At 39.7% G+C, this 17727-nt stretch overlaps 1 protein-coding gene across 1 annotated transcript; it reads right to left on the bottom strand.

Moving 5' to 3' along the window:
* Window positions 1–2285: 2285 nt before the first annotated feature.
* WBP11 (WW domain binding protein 11) lies at window positions 2286–15910 on the bottom strand. Its single transcript, XM_004693254.2, has 11 exons — window positions 15798–15910; window positions 15294–15325; window positions 14155–14248; window positions 10428–10624; window positions 9357–9490; window positions 8958–9157; window positions 8332–8520; window positions 6989–7090; window positions 6352–6639; window positions 5367–5549; window positions 2286–3533 (listed from the first exon to the last, which is right to left on the bottom strand). Exons 1-11 carry the CDS (start codon window positions 15859–15861, stop codon window positions 3100–3102), a joined length of 1917 nt encoding a protein of 638 aa, XP_004693311.1. The 5' UTR covers window positions 15862–15910; the 3' UTR covers window positions 2286–3099.
* Between the last annotated feature and the right edge of the window lie 1817 nt (window positions 15911–17727).

Raw genomic sequence — 17727 nt, 5'->3', positions numbered from 1 at the left:
GGCCAGAGGTGCAGGGGCGGTGAGAGGCTTCACCAGAGACAGAGTGGGGAGCAGAGCAGGCAGATCGACGAAGTACACTGCTGAGGGGAGCAGCGGGCGAGACAGGGAGATTGCCATGTGGGTCCCCTCGGGGTGGGGATGGGGATAGAGCTTGCAGGGCTGCATGCTAACTGGGTGCACTGCCAGGGAGCGCCCCATGGAGAGCTTATTTGAGCCCCACGGGACCCTGGCCTGTGGCCCTGGCCTGCCTACCTCACAGCAGCCCTACGAGACAGAAGCCTCTATGCAAGTCTCAGAGACAGATTCGGACAGGCTGGCAGCAATGACCCTGACCGGCACCCAGGCTGTGCCAGTCACCTGTGGGGTTAGAGCACCCCAGACTCCAGCCACCTTCCAGGACTGCAGCCCTGGTTTTGTCCCCAACGTGCTGTGCGGCCTCAGGCAAGTCACTGACCCTCTCTGAGCCTCTGCTTCCACCCTGTGAAGTGGGCATCACAGCTCTGCCCGCCTCCAGGGCCAGGATCCTCAGCCTCATCACCGTGGATGTCCTGGGCGGGCGGTTCCTCATGCTGGTGGCAGCCCCTCGCCGGGGGGTGGTCAGCGGCGTCCCTGACTGTGACCGTTACAGAGCGTGGTGCTCGCGCACGACCCCACAGGCTTCCGAGCGCCCCTGGGGAGCAGGATGACACCTCCTGCTGAGGCCCGCAGGGCCAGCACTGCAGTGAGACTTGGTGAGAGCACATGCAGGAAGCGCTGGGGCCGGCGAGCACCTGTGGCCACCACGTCGCGGCTTTGCTTCATTGCTATTATTTCAAGTAAAATGCTCATCATCATGACCGCAAGACTGAGCGGTGAGGAGACTGGGGTGGGGGTGGGGGGAGGGGGCTTGACCCCCTCGGGAGCCCCCAGAGACCCTGGTGTCCTTGCTGCTGCTGCTGGCCTGTGCTGAGGGCTCCTCCTTAGGTCTTGCCTCAGGGGAGCACAGAAGGCACAGGCGATAGCCCCCCGTCATTGCGTGGCCTCCAGTGGAGGACTCTGACTCTCACCTGCACCCCTGCCTGCCTCAACATGCTCGATTCCTGCAGAGCGAAGTCTAAGCGCACATGGCAGCTGCTGGCTGAGGGTCCAGAGCCCCCCTCACCTAGGTGGGGGAGACGGGAGGTGACGTTTCCAGGGTCCTGCTTGGTGCTGGCACTGAGTGGGTGCTTGGGATGCCTGAGGTCACTGACATTCCCAAGAACTCCAGGAGGAGGTGGGCTCACCCCGGCTTTACAGGGAAGGAAACTGAGGCTGAGCGAGAGGAAGATTGGCCCAAGATAACTCGGATACCAGGGCCCAACGGGACACAGGCATAGCCCCCTTGAGAGCCTGGGCTCTCCTGCGCGATGGTCGCCATTTAATCCCAGGGTCAGCACACACTCCATCCGATTTAATACTTCCTGCAAACCTGTGGAAAAGCTCCTGCAGGTGCCCCCAGGAGAGGAGGAAGTGGAAGCTCAGGTCATTAAAGCGATACCCTAAGGTCACATTACACAAACAGCAGAGCTGGGCCCTCCCTGGTGGTGCAGCGGGTTAGGATGCAGCACTGCAGGCGGCCACAGCCGCTTCAACACGAGTTCGATCCCCACCCTGGAGCTGACCCACATGGCGCGGCAGCCCTCTCCTGACCCACCAGCCGCTCCCCTCAGCAGTGTACTTCATTGATCTGCCTGTTCTGCTCCCCACTGTATCTGGTGAAGCCTCTCGCCGCCCCTGAGCCTCTGGCCTGTACCCCAGTTCTGTATGCACAAATAAATCTTTAAAAAAAAAAGAAAATCTAAAAATAACGGTATTTTAGGCACCCCACCCCCACCCCTCCAGGTGGCACAATGGGTTAATGTATAGCACTATGAAACTATCAACATCTGCTTCAGCACAAGTTTGATCACCAGCCAAGGAGGTGATCCACATGGAGCAGTAGACCTCTCCTGTCTCACCCACTGCTCCCCTTAGCAGTGTACTTCATCATTTTGCCTGTTCTGCTCCCTACTGTTTCTGGTGAATCCTGTACCCCAGTTCTATATGCATAAATATATCTTAAAAAAAGTATTTTAGGAATAACATTACATCAATGCAAATTAAGTGTTAAGCTTTCTTGTTCATTTTAAGTGCTTTTAAAATAAATGTACAGAATCAATAAAATGAACTTTTCTGATTATCTAGTAAGTTTAGAAATGGTTTAATAAGTATCAGTAACTAATTAGATACTGCTAATTAGTATCAGTTCACAAAACTCTAAAGTAAGAAATTTTGATGATTCATCCCTTCTTAGCAATAAATACCTCTCAATTTCTCTAAAGCCAATATAATTGTAAAGGAAGAGTTCTTTTCTTTATCCTTTAAAATTTTAATTTTAAAGGTAAGATTTATGTTTTCAGTAAGATTCTCATCCTATGCCAGAAATGGTATTCCTTAAAGTCCAAGTTTTTAATACTTGCATCTTTTCTGCTCATAACAATTATATATAGACATTATTGGTAACACAGAAAATCTTGGTATAGAACATTTATTTCATGAAACACTCAATGTTTAGGTCAGTGGGAAATAATTTTAATCAAAGAATTGTACATTTTCTTCCCACATATCTTGCTTTGTATTAGGAAATGACATTGAGATCCATTTCACTACAATATTACAAAATATTTACAGGAAAATATTAAAAATAACTTGAACACAAAAGGCAAGATGGGGTGAAATAAACTTTTTTCCAGAAATCTCTACTCCAGTGCCCACAGCACACAGGAAGAGAAGCAAATTAAGTAACAAAGATCCCCCGCCACAAGTTTCCACAGAATTGGAAAGGGGGAAAATAACAGGAGAAAATGGTGGTATGAAAGGGAATGGATGTTAGCAGCACGGCTTCAATAACCAATCTATTCTGAATGAAGTATCTTCTCAGATGCCGTAAATTCTCACCAATGCTAAACTTTAGGATATTCCTTGAACTGAAATTAGAAAATACCCTGACACTGAAAGTAGCGCTTTTGCCTAAATTTTGTAAGCGCCTCTTTTCCATAAACCAGCGATGTGGAGAGAAGCCTGCTCTGGCATCAGAAGCTGTCACAGTAGCCCTTCCATCTCTTTCATGAAAGCTTCATAAACATCATCCTTAGTTTGTACTGAGACGGGGACAGATGGGCCAGATTTGGGAGCTGCTTTGGCAAGAGGCACAGCAGAATCATCCTCTGATTTTCTTTGGGGAGTAGCAGTAGCCCCTTTATTCTCCCGACGTACCCTCAGTGCAGTGGGCACGAATCGCGTTATCTCTGCCTTAGGATTAGTGATCTGTGGCTTGGCACTGATGGTTGCTGTGGCTTTCTTCTCAATGGTGGCTGCACTTGTATCATCCGCCTTGGGTCGCTGAATCAAGTTGGGTGGAGCACTTAAAACCCCTGGGTTTGGCAAGGGAGCCGGTGGGAAAAGCCCAGGTGGGGCAGGTCCAAGTGGAGGCACCAAAGGTGGGCGCATCATGCCAGGACGAGGTGGTGGGATACCTGAATGAAGGAGAAAACAGTCAGAGAAACACAAGAATAAAATTTAACAATAAATTTAACAATAAATTTAATAAAACATGGGTTGATACCTTCTAACAGATAATTTACAGAAAATAAGCTGAAATTATGCTGCTTGCTATTTTGAAATTTAATAATACTCTTATGCTAAGGACCATTTAAGGATCTATAAAATAGTATTTACCTTCAGCCTCAATACCTGTACTTATATTTCCTTCCTCTCTCAATGTACTTTAGAACATCTGGTTTCAAATTTGATTTTAAATTTGTCAAATTTCAGATATATCAGCCCAAGATCCTATTCTAGCTGTATAAACACCAGCAAGACCAAGGTTGGGGGTTTTGATGCCTTACTCACTCATTTCCACACTCCTCTCACCAAAAAAGTAACTTAACAAGCAAGAAATGCTCATTTTAACACTGGAAAGAGAGACTGCCATTGATCAATATCACCATTACTGTAAAAGAATTCATGTCCTATTGACTGTTTAAACACACTGCCACTGTTTACTAGGAACTGCAGATCTAATTTTCTTCAAATCTAAATTTTTAAAGAGATTTATTTTATCCATGTATCAACAGTCTAGAGGTACGTGTGTGTGTGTGGGGGGTGGGGGTGGGAGTGGGGTGGGTAGGAGTAGAGGGAGAGTGAAAGAAATCAGGTAAGAGTGGAGAGCAGAACAGGAAGACTGACCTAAATATACTGTTGAAGGGAGCAGCAGGTGAGACAGGAGAGGTCTGCTGCGCTATGTGGGACAGCTCCCTGGCCAGGGATTGAACTTGTGCTACAGTGGCTGTTAACAGCTTCACTGTGCTAAGACTTAACCCCTTGCACCACCGGGGAGGACCCTCCTACCTCAATTTTAAGATTGACTTTAAAGTGCTAAATTTCATTAAATTTGAAATACTACTACCCATAATTATTACATATACTACCAGGAGAGGGAAAAAAAGTAAGCTGGGAAGCTTAATGGAAACATTAAACTGGGATAGCCAATGTAGTAAGGCAGAAATACACCTTGCATAATCTTGACATTGGGGGGGAGCGGTTGAGGGGACAGGGGGAAATTCCCCACTGAGACATTGAACTTTAAGTAGGTGCTCATGCAGATGCATGGAATGATTGTACAAGTTTCTGTGTAATCCTAAAAGAAATCTCAAGCAGAGAATTTAATCCAAGTGGTGTCTGGCTGGGCCAAGTCCCTCATGTGATTGGCAGAATCAATGCAAACATCTGTAAGAAATCAGGTTCAGAAACAACTGAAATGCCCAAAAATAGATAACTGGATCAAGAAGATGTGTGTGTGGAATATTATTCAGCAATCAAAAGATATACTCATTCCATTTGCAGCCAACATGGATGGAGCAGGTAGAAAAGCCAAAAGAAAAAAGAATATTGGATGGCTTCACTTATAGGACGAATGTAGGGGAACCAAATAAGGGACCAGAAAAAAAATCTAATTATAATAAAAACCAAATTAACTGGCAACTATTAATGAGAGACTCTACAGGTCAGGATGTGTTCTTACTCAGGGATGATGGTGCATAGGTGAACTGGTGATGGGAATTTTGTAGGGATTATACCTGAGAGGAGAAAGAATGCACTGTACAAAAAGGAAGAATGATGCAAAATATATGTAAGATAAAATAAAATTAAAAACAAAACAAAACTGAAGTTTAATCTAGGTCAGAAGTAATTAAAAAATACCATATGAGATACCTCTTAATGTTAAGATTGTAAAATATCAAAAGATGTCTTAGAGCAAGTTAAAACATATAACAGACCAATTTTTGCACAGAAATCAAAACCTTTACCTGGAGGTGCAGGGGGAGGTAGCCTGGGTGGGGGTCCCCGAGGAGGAGGGCCAGGAGGCAGACCTGGAGGTGGACCTGGGGGAGGGCCAGGGGGTCGGCCTGGTGGTGGTCCTGGAGGTAAAAGACGGGGTAAAGGCCCTCGCAGTCCTGGCATTCCAGGGGGTCTGAGGAATGGAGGAGCTCCTGAAAAGAGAAAAATAATGAATTAAAGCCAAACATATATGAAGTTGTAATTGTGGCATAAAAGTGACTCAGATGTGGTTTGACTTATCACATATCGATGAAATGTGAGAATTCTTAACTGACTGAAAATGTGTGGAAACAGAATTCATTCAACAGATATCTAACAAGAAACAGGGCACTGAATTTGCTACAGATTCTTTTTATTTCCCGGGTGTGACAGAAAGTGTATTCAGTACACAATCACAATTCTCTGTTGGGAATAAGTAGAAAGAGATGAGAATTTTTAAATGGTTCCAATGTAAGCTGAAAATGGAACAAAGAACAGGATATTTTAAAGATTCCCTTGGAGCTCATTAAGATTTAAACATGGACCACTGAGAATTACCTATAAAATAGGTAATGTTTTTGTACTATTCAGAAAAGGATAAACTCAGTTGAAGAAAAAAATTTCTTTGGCCAACTGTGGAATAAAGGACAAACATAAACTCCCAAGAAGTTCTATATGCCAAAGACCAAATCTAAAGATCAAAATGACCACCCAATAATGCCCAAAGAAAATACCAATTCAGGACTGAGTCAACTGTCATAGTACTAGAAAAACTCAGTTAAATACTCCAGTTCTGCCTGCTAAGAACAGAACTAAAAATCCATGGAAAAGGAAGGGCTTTGGAGAAAAAGATGGCTTTCAAAGTGCTGAGCTCCATCAATGCTACAAGAATTAAATTGCACGTATCTTCTGAGAATCCTTGATTTCTTAAGGAACTGTACTACCAGGAAATAAAACAGGAATTCCAATGCTTACCTGGAGGTGGGCCTGGAGGAAGGCCTGTAGGTGGTCCAGGTGGCCGTAAAGGTGGGGCAGGTGGTGGTCCAAGTGGTGGTGGCCCAGGCATGGGAGGTGCTTGTATCTGAGAAGGAGGAACAGACTGCGGGGGAGCAGTCTGTGAAGCAGCAGATGTGCCATCCGAAAGGGACTCCTCTTTATGTTGTTTTTGTGATTGCTTTTCTGCTTCAGAATCATCAGAATCATCTTCATCATCATCCTCTGAAAATTCCTCTACTTCTCGTCCCTCCTCTGGGATTTCCTGACCTGAAAGAAATTTTAAGTCAGGTAAGTGAGTTAGTTAATTTTTTTTACATCTGGAAAGACAGTGATCCTAAGATATACGCTCAGGAAAGACTTTCTTAACGCTGGTAACCAAATAGTCTACCACTCCTTTGTGCTAACATAGCAAGCAGGGCAGAACAGGCACAGGCGTTATGAGAAAACAGATTTAAACGCCAGCTGGACCACTTATTAATGTCTCCAAATCTTAACTTTCATAAGACAAGATTTTAATACTTATTTCAGAGTAGCTTGGATAACAAGTAGAAAAATACATATAAAGTAACTGGTTGTCAATGCCAAATGATGACTCATAATTCCTTTTCTGCCATACCTGCCATTCGAAGCATCATAGCTTGAAGAGGAGTGAGCTCCTTCATGTTCTTCTTTTTCTTCCTTGACTTTCCAGGCATATCTGCAAATCGAACACTTAAACCTATAGGCCAGAGGAGGGAGAGGGGAGAGACTGCTATCAACAAAATTCAGTTAACATATACATAACACATACTGTGAAGCCCACACTAGACATGACTGCTGCCCACTACTTGGCAGAAAATAAGCTCAGAAAGAGAGCCAGATTAAAGATTATAGACAAAAATGCCAAGTGGTGGTAAATAAATGCTATGCTGATTTAAAAGTTAATTAAAAAATAAATAACATCATTATGCCAATAAAAATGAAATCATAAGGAAAATCTCTGAAAAAATATAAATTACTAAGACCAGTCAAAGACCAGAACATACAAAACTCTATTTCCTAGAGTTCCTAAACACCTATTTCCCTAGAGGCATCTGGCCCAAATAATTTTGAAAGGAAAAATCCTGGGTCTAGAAAATGATCCCCATGTAGTCAACAGTCAAAAAAAAAAAGCTGAAAATCAAATCAGGAATGTCATTTCCAGCCTGTGTTTACTGATAAATATGTTTAAGAAAAACCAGTTAATAAAAATAAAGAAAAAAATGGGCAAAAGACCACACAGTTCTAGAGAAAACTGCAACTGCTAAGGCTCCACTGACTTTCTATTTTCTCGTATTTTTCATTATCAGATCTCTCTACATACTTTTATTCTAGTCTTTAGGTTTGCAACTATGATTAAGAAATAGGGGGAGAAAAACTTGTCATTCTAAGTACTGATCTTAGTGGTGTTATCAATAATAAACACTGATTTAGGCTACAAAATCAATTCCAAAAGAGAAGCCTGAAGACTATGGTGGTGTGACAGAGATTATACATTTTGTACTGTTCATGGCTTTTATGGTGCTGAAATTTTTTTTGTCAAGTACATGTAAGACACCAAGACCACCAAGTTTAAAGACTTCCAACACCCCCACTTAAGCAAATTTATTAAAAAAACAATGAGTATGGTTTTCTCAATAACATACATGGTCTATTCTTTTGATTATCTATAATAGAACATTTTAAAACTGTTGAATAGCCATTATCTTCCCCCTCCAAAGTAGACTTTATTACAAATACTTTCATATTATCTATACTTAATTTTCTCCCTTTCATAGACACTGAGTACTTACTATACGGCAAGAACTTGCCAGATTTTTGAAATGTATAAATGAATAGAACTCTGATCCTTTCAAAAAGCTGAGTTTGTCATTAACAAATCAGGACCTTTGTCTTTTATGCTATTTATGATCAGTTATTGGGATTTTCAATTGCACATACCTGACTTCTTTTCTTCATTGGTGTCTCTCTCATCATCACGGTGCACAAATTCATCACCTTCGCTTTCTCCATCTGATCTGTCTGTGTCACTGTCATCAGTACTGTCATCGTGCTTATCCTGATCCATGTCCTCAGGGTAGCCATCATCTTCACTGGTGCTGGAAACATCATCATCATGTCCACGTTGGGCTGAAAAGAGAGTAGGAAACAAGGAATATGACTGGACACCCCAAAATATAGAAGACTATTCTCAATATTCTACTCAGATTAATTTGTTAAATACGTTTTCTATATACTATTCTTATCTATTTAGAGCCTGACAATATTTTTATGTAACAGACAACAGTTTAAAATTCTGTTAAGTAAGGTTTTCCTATAAAGTTTAAATTTGAAAACAAGTTTTACGTAGAAACTTGTATACACACACGTTTATAAGTGACTGATACACAATACAGTGACACTCTAGTTTGATGAAGCTAAAAAGGAAACAAATATGCAAGCACTAAGGACTTGGTAGTTAAGAGTGACATTTTTAAGGAAAGCCTAATTTTACAAGATATTACACAGTTCAACAATAAAACAATAGTGGAAAAGTTAAAAGAGCAAAAGGAACCAGAAATCCTTACCAAGTTCAGGACTATACAACATGTCTTCATCTCGCCTACGAGGAGGAAGATCTAGGGCAAAGCCCACTTTACGGCCATACATCTGCAAAACTTGAGGTGGTGGTGGCCCAGGAGGCGGGCCGGGGGGTTTTCTGCCAGGAGGCAAACGTGGAACACCATGACCAAGGAGAGGAAGGATAGAAATTGCCCGAGATGGAGGACTGTGAAGAAAATTTTACAGTAATTATGTTAACAAAGATACTTATTTTTTTCTAACAATTGTTAAGGGATTTCTTATTCACACTTAATAAAATATGGTGCTGCCTGTAGTCACACTATCTCTTATTTCCCAACACATTTTTGTCACTTGGACAGTCAATAGGTGTTTTTAATAAATGCTATTCGATTATGCTACCTTACCCATAGGCTGAAGTCTTCTTAAGGATGGAGGGTGGCTGGGCACCAGGAAGTGGAATGTCCTGGATCAAGATGTTGGAAGGTGCATGTGGCATATCTGGCAAAGGAATGCTCTCCACCTCCACATGCTGAGCATTCTGAAACAAAGTTTTTTAATGGTGTGATAAAAGAGTAATCCATAAATAACATTAAGAATCTAGCATCATTTGTTTGGTAACTTAAATTTGTTTCCCAGCTAATTACATAGGAAAAAACAACAGAAAAGCTATTCTCAAAATAGTCCATCAATTAACAGAAAAAAAAAAATCACTTTTTTCTAGAGGAACCCAAACCCACTGCTTTTCCACTCTATTAGCTGATTTTTTTGATTATGACTTGAAATTGTTTTTCAGAGAAGGTCAATTGTTAAATGTTATCTCTAGCACCTATACCACTCTACCCTATATATTCTGGATATGAGAATACTACATATCAATTAATTCAGAAAAAAGAAAATATACCAAAATAGAGGAAGCAGGGCTCTAAAATTACTCTGCTTCTTAAATTTTTGTCATATACTAGTTGTATGATACAAATCACCTTGGTTCCTTTATCTGTAAAAAGGGTGTCACTTTATCTACTTGACAAAAATTTTTACCATTTGACTTAATAGTTTTTTTTTTGAGGTATAATCTGCAATGAAATGAACACATTCAATGAGTTCTGTTTTGGAATTTCATATAAACAGGGTCTTAATTATGAAAGAAACCCATGTCTTTGCAATTTATCCATTCAATTTTTTTAATTCCATGTTTTGAGTATCAACAGATGTTTTAATTTCTCACTAACTAAATCTTATAAACATTTTAATTCATCCATTAGTTTATTAAAGGACACTCGAGCTGTTTTCAGTTTGTGGCTGTTAACGTGTGGGAAGGGAGAGTAACTTCTCTCACATAAATATGACAGATCAAATATGCTGCCCCAAAAAGTAGGTGAACCTTGCCGAGAAAGGTTCAACATGATCGTTCACCCATTGATATTTTAAAGCAAATCTAGCCATTACATTTTAGTTTATCTCTAAAAAAAAATTACCTTGACTGCATCAAAATATTGGCTAAGCTGAGCCCGCTTCTGTTCATATTCTACTTCTAATTTTCTTAATTCTTTGTAAATATCTGGATTTTCTTTTTCATAGAGTCGTAAAATTCGTTCAAAGGTCTCACGCAGTTTCTTACGTTTGTCTTTGAGCACCTTCTCGTTTAACTGTGGTTGCTGCACTGGGTTAAACTCTATAGAGGAAAGAAAAGACAGATTATGGCATCAAACATAAAAAGGTCATTTCATTTAAGTATCAATGTGATATACCCTTTAATAAAAACTATTCTTTATGCTGCCTTAAAATTTATTTATGCATACAAGAACTGGGGTACAAGGCGAGAGGTGCAGCTGTGTGTGTGTGTGTGTGTATTGCTCTGCTAGGAGATCCTTATGCTAATCTTTTCAAAAGATATCTAGACATCAGATACTCTTCACAATTAAAAAAAAAAACAAAAGATTTTAAAATTCCATCCTTTTAAGATAGCTTTTTATTTTACTTGTTTTCTCAACAGAGTAGATCTCAAAACTCATCACAAAGAAAAAAATCCTAACTATGTATGGTGATGGATGTTAACTTACTGTGATCATTTCATGTCATATAGAAATCATTATGCTATACACCAAAAATATACTATTAATTGTATCTCAAAAATATTTTTTCACTTTAAAAAAATGCTAAATTAACCTACTCTCCACCCCACCCCCCAGCCTTTTTACATTTTAAAAGGACAGGTTTACTAGGAAAAGGAGAAAGAATAAAAGAGAAAAATCGGTGTAGACATAAGCAGGCTGTCTTGGGATGACAGTTTCATTTACTCAAAGAACTAGACTTAAGAAATGCCTGTAGAAACACAGGCAGGAAGGACAGCAGGAAGGACAGCTTTCTTTCAACATCACTATAAAAGTCAATTTTCACTCCTACACTGAAAAACTGGTGTACTAAACTTTCAGTGAAACAGATCTGGCTTTATATACTACAGTGTTTTCATAATCTCATTCTGAGATCCTGGGTACTCAAGTTCCCTCAACTTCAACGTCCTCATCCTGAAAAATGGGGCACAATTATTTCATAAGAAAGCTTTGATGATTAAATGGAGTCTCAGAGTATCTAGTGGCTCACCATTTATTTTTATAATGGGCCAGTTTCTTTTGTAGCTACCATATAACCTCCTCTCTCTCTCTCTCTCTCTTTTTTTTTTTTTACAACATGGGGTTAATTTCAGGTACTCCACCCCAAGAGGGATCAGCACAAAAGTTTTATACCTGAAATCATACTTCCTGTATCCTTGCCAGTCAGAATAAAAGATCAACTGGCACTTTATGCTAGAGACCACAGCCCTGTGACATTTTCAATGAAGGTGTAGTAGAGAGAAGCACTTACAAACTGGTATAAATTAGAGTTGTCTGTGGCCTTGTCTCCCAATCACCGCTAATTCCATACACAGATTCCACCTCCCAGCCTAAGAGGTTTATCAGGAGAGTGAGGCTAACTCATCAGACTAGACAGATGGACAATCTTGATAATGACAGCTGAGTTTTAAAAGTGACTGACTTATGGGATTTACCAATTATAGGAGTAAATAAAACTTTTCTGTATAATTTCTATTTAAATTCTGTATAATATTGCCCTGAAAAATTTTAAAATCGTAATTAAAAACCTAGTGAAGTGTTCGCCTCTTCTTTTAAAATAAATAACTGCTCGTCTTATAAATCCTATGAACCTTGGTGATTTATTTAAAATCAGAAGGTACCACCTCCTACACTACTACACTATTCCTAGCATGGTTAATGAGTATCAACTACTTGAATTTTAACTTCAGCCTTACCATGTCCTAACAGTGTGACCTTAAAGGAAGATACATAATCTCTCTGTACCTGAGTTTTCTTACTTGGAAAAGAGGTACAACACATCAACCTCAAAAAGTGTGAGGATTTGTGAGGATTAAATAACATGGGGAAAATCAGTGCACAGTAAAGTAGAGCTCAAGGAACCCCAGCTATCATCTCCTTTAAAAAATATCCACATTGGGCAAATAAATCAGATTTAATATGTATGTGAAAATCAGTTTTCATATGGGAAAGGTATGCTTCAAAATAGCAAAAATGAGACCAAGTTAAACATGTAGTCTTTTTTTTTAATGTGCACTTGGTCTTTTGTTAGTGTCTGTTTTATTCTACTAGAATGCAAAGCATTTCTTCCAGATTAAGTTGCAGATGTAGACTTTACAATATAATTCAATAATAAAAAATTAACCTCTAGTTTTCTCATTGCAATAAATGCTTTACATATAGCACAAAAAAAATCCACATAAATAGATATTAAGTAAACAATATGTTGACACCCTGGGTCAGTTTTATCCCCAGTGTTATTTACATCATAGGCAACAACTTGAATCAGTTATGGTGAACTAAACTAGTAAAGTTTTGTGAGCATCCAGAACCCAGAACTCTTACCCGGGTAGCTGCACAAGTCCTGCTACATTTTTAAGAAACTTTTTAATATCATAACCCTACAATTGGATTTATTGAAACCCACTGAATGCATCACTAAGGAGATTCACTGTACTTCTTTCATTATCCCTATTTTTAGACAAATCATTGAACCAAAATGGGTATATTAATAAACACAATTTAATAGGCAATGAAAAAAAGGTAAGAGGCACAGAAGACAAAATTGGCAAAAACTTGAAAGCTGAAAAGCACATATTGAATTAGCTACACTATTTCAACTTTCTTCTTTTTTAAAAAGATTTATTCATTCAAACATATAGAACTGGGATACAGGCCAAAGGTACAAGGGTGGTAAGAAGATTCACCAGAGACAAAGCGGGGGGCAGAATAGGCAGACTGATGAAGAACACTGCTGAGCGGAGCAGCTGGGAGACAGGAGAGGCCTGCCACACCATGTGGATCATCTACCTGCAGGGGGATCAAACTCATGCCGAAGCGGCTACAGATAGCTTCCTAGTGCTGCACTTTAACTTGATGTGCCACCAGGGAGGGCCTATTTTAGCTTTGTTAAGTTAAATTCAAAAACAGAACACTAAACAATCGTTATGTCCCAATACTAAGAGACCAATTACATGCAGGCTGGGATAAAATTTCCAGTACCGACACACACAGGCTCTCAAGCAACTAGGACATAAGACAACATGCAGTGGCTCCAGTTATGATAAAGCTGTTAAGATGCAGGTGCACATGTGAATAAAATTGTACCATGAAATGTAAAAATGGGAGGGAATTTTAGTATGATTACTTTATAAAATTTGATTTTAAACTTGCTATTTTTCTTTTATCTAGGTTCTTCGGAACCTCTCATTGGAAAAACACAAATGGACTTACATTTATAGTGGCAAAATACTTAGAAGGTAGTTGCCAAAAGTAAAAAAAAAAAAAAAAAAAAAGGCAAACAAAAATTCTAAGTGATTTCAAAACCAAGATTTCAGTCTTCTCTTAAAACGTGAGCAGGCCAAACTGGCTTCCATCACATTGTAGCTACAAGTTGTTCAAGCTCAACAATGACCTCCCATTTATTGTAGATGAGTTCTTCAGTTTGCAATAGATCCCACCCGTCCAGAGTCTTCCTGACACTAAAACTAAAGCTGAGCATCAAATGCTATCATGGTTTTTTCTTAGACTTATGCTGCTTCATTTATTACCTGATTGCCAGCCTTTCTTTCTCCCCCCCTGCTATAAATATAGACCTTTTATTAATCTTTACCCATTTCATCCAATTTCTCCATGTCCCGGATAATCTGTTTGGGATCTTTCATCTTCAGAACTGCAGCTCGTACCATCATGCGTTGCTTTTTGTTCTTAGCAAAAGGAAAAGGCAGAATGTCAAGAAGCTGGGTATTCATGAGTTTTTATTTTAATTTGCTTTAAGAATTCATTTAAACTGAAACTGAACTTTTTCAACCACCAGAAAAAGGGGTATGTAATTTTTTTGCTCTCAAAAAATGTTTCAACTTTAGAAAAAATTAATGCTATTCATTAAATTTGCTTACTTAGATTAAGTATTTAACTTTGTGAGATCTTTAATGTTTTCCTAACAACAAATTTAATTTTTTTTTTAAAAAAAGATTGGTACTAAGTTCTAAAACTATTTATTAGAGAAATTTTGAGGATTTAATGTTAAATAAGGAAACAGGAACACACAATTATAAACTATTAAAAATCTGAGTTCTCTGAATATTAATTGTGTTACTTGGGTATAATACTAAAAAGTAAGTCCTTTCTTATTCTGGGGTAGCACTTTGCCACAAACTGAAAATGTTTACATAATCAGAAAAAGGAGTACATACTTATTATCATCCAGTAGCTTATCTATTTACTTATTCATTCATTCATACAGAAATGGGGTATACAGGCCAGAGGTACAGGGGTGGTGAGAGGATTCACCAGAGACAGAGTGTGGAGCAGAACAGGCCGAATGATGAAGTATACTGCTGAGGGGAGCAGCGGACGGGCCAGGAGAGGTCTGCCACGCCATGTGGATCACCTCTGGTGCAGGTGGGAATCGAACTCATGTGAAAAGTGGCTTTAGATTCTTAGTGCTGTGCTTTAACCCGTTGCACCACCAGGGAGGGCCCTCATCCAGTAGCTTTTAACAAAGCATTATTGCAATTTTTCAAAGGTATTTAACTCCTTTGGGAAATGTAACCAATGTTACAAACCCCTGTCAAACATCTATTTCACTTTCAACTATGGTATTTTGGCTTAGGAAATTAGCTAAAGCAGCACAAAGGACCTTTTGTGGCAAATAACTGAAAATGTTATTTTGAAATCCATTAATCCCAAAAGACAGTATATTCCAAGCAACACTTATAAATAAATAATACAATACTTCTGAAATCCTACCTTCTTTAATTCTCTCTTCCGGGCTTCCTTTCCTTAAGAGAGAAAAAGAAAATATCAAAACCTTTAAATCCTGAACAACAATACTTTCTCCAATTTAACACCAGTAAACCTTCAGTGGAGGCTTTCATGCACATTGTTGGGTATTTACTATATACCTGGCCTCTTACCCACTAGATACCAAAAATATCCTTCTAATTGTATCAACTAAAAATGTTAAGAAATGTGTTTCAAGTTTCACTAGAAAGGAGCTATGAAAAGAAACAGTTGCAAAACAAATCTGTTCAGAATTTCAAATCTAAAAACAAACCTTTAAGCAAATCAACTGAAAGTACTGATACTGATTTTTCTGGACCTTAAGTTTTAATCATGTGCTCACAAAAACAAGGAACAACTGAATCTTAGAACACTGTTGATTACTTATTAAGATAATGAAGCAGACTCCCTGAAGCTTGCAATTTTTTGTAACCACACTTCCTTCATCATTCCTTTTTAACAGACACTTACGGGCCTGGTCTGTGGGGTTCATAAATTTTCCACTCTTGGTGGATGATGTCGATCTCCGTCCCATGTTGACAATTTGTATGGTTTTACTCGTTCATTAAAAAAAAAAAAAAAAAAAAACCTGCAAGGACAAAGAAAGAAGTAATTTTTCTTCTATTTGCAAGATTTCTTCCTTTACATTTATGAAATTTCATTCAACTCTGAAAAGGAACATTCCTTTGATTATCTTTTGAAACCTTATTCTCTCCCTTGTCTTGACTCTAGTGTCCAAGATGACCTCAGCTTTCTCACCATGAAAAAGCATCATTAACTCCTATAGCTTATGAGTTAAGATCATCCTGAATATCATTAAGTCACTACTTTCAACTTTTTTGAACGACAGCACACTGAAAGAAAAAAAAATTAAAATACTTCAACAATATGGAACACACCATTGCATGAGAAAAGCCACTGGTCCTTTTACAATATCCTCCCTTTACATGTAGAGTGTAAGAGAAATAAAGAGGATATATTAATGACCTGGACTTAATGGCAAATAGTTCACCCTAGATTCAATAGCTGTTTAACTTGGCATGTATTTTCTAACACCTCTGAGTAAAAAAATCACTAATTTAAGTATATTCAATTCAGGTTTAGCTTTAATTCAGATATAATCCTTGATGTTCAAAAGCTTAAAACAACTAAAATGCTAATATTTCAAATTAAAGTATGACCTGAGGGACCTTCCTTTAGAATTATATGTATTTCTTTTACTAGTACCCCTTTGGTTTCTGATTTGTTTTTTTAAGGGAACTTTAAGGGATAAATGATGAAAAATATCTAAAAGCACAATTTGTATTAATCTACACTATTATGTCACCTCTTCCTCTTATTCTAAATGAATGAAACTTAACTTTTGATATTTATTCTTTCCAGTAGTAAAGGGTGACATACATCCTTTCTTATTAAAGTGGACACTTTCAAAAGGTGGGAAAGGGAAGAATACAAAGTATTCTTTCATCAAGTGCTCAATTAACTTACTTTCTGCTAAATTCATCAACCTATTTCAGTGTCAAATAATTTACCGCGTCAAGTTTCCTGAGAAAAACCAGGAATGAAGGCGGAAACAAAATGAATACAAATACAAGGTCGCCCATCTTGATGGTCTCAATCTTTTTTGCTTTCCTCCTTTCATTACCCTCAGATTGCTGTTTTGATCCTCCTCTTCCACAATGAAACACAAACAGATACGATTTACGGAGAATGTTTACAGAAAACATGATAGCCTCAGTGTGCACGAACGACTTTTCTGGTACAAAGGCAGAGGGGGTCGAGCCACAAAACCGTGGAGGACCCTGAACAGTCAAAGGCTCCAGTGGGATGGAGCCTACGTCTACAAAAGGCGGCAAACGCGGTAGCAACTGCCGAAACCATAGCGACGGTTGACCCTGACTCGAGGTGCAAGACTTCAAACCTAAGTAACCCGCCAACGTGCACAGGGCGAAGACCGCGTCAAACAGACCAAGCAAAGGCAGCCCGTTAACCGCCGGACGCCGCGCTGCCAAAAGCTGGGAGACTTCCAGTCCTCGACCCGGGAGACCCCAACCGCGGAAAGGAAGAGCCGGATAGAGGGGCCTAGTGTCCCCGAGGCAACCGCGCGGGCCCCAAGGGAAGCACGAGGAAGACGCAGAAACTAAGCGGAACCACGCCGCACACTCACACTTCTGTTGGGCTTCTGGGACTGGGAGAAGCGGGGAAGGGACGATTCGCGGCCACTTTTATTTGGTAGAGGCCTTCACCTCTGCCTCTCGGTCAGCCACCCAGCCACCGCCATCTTGAAACCTCGCGCCCCTCCGCCATCCTTACGTCACTTCCGGTCCCTACGAGTCGACGAACGCGGCGTTTCTCCTCCCGGAACCATAGAGAGTAGGCCAGAACTGCTGGATAAGAGATG

Source organism: Condylura cristata, unplaced genomic scaffold (genome assembly GCF_000260355.1).
Source record: "Condylura cristata isolate star-nosed mole 26May11 unplaced genomic scaffold, ConCri1.0 scaffold00036, whole genome shotgun sequence".
NCBI lineage: Eukaryota > Metazoa > Chordata > Mammalia > Eulipotyphla > Talpidae > Condylura > Condylura cristata.
This window is presented reverse-complemented; position numbering and strand designations above follow the sequence as displayed.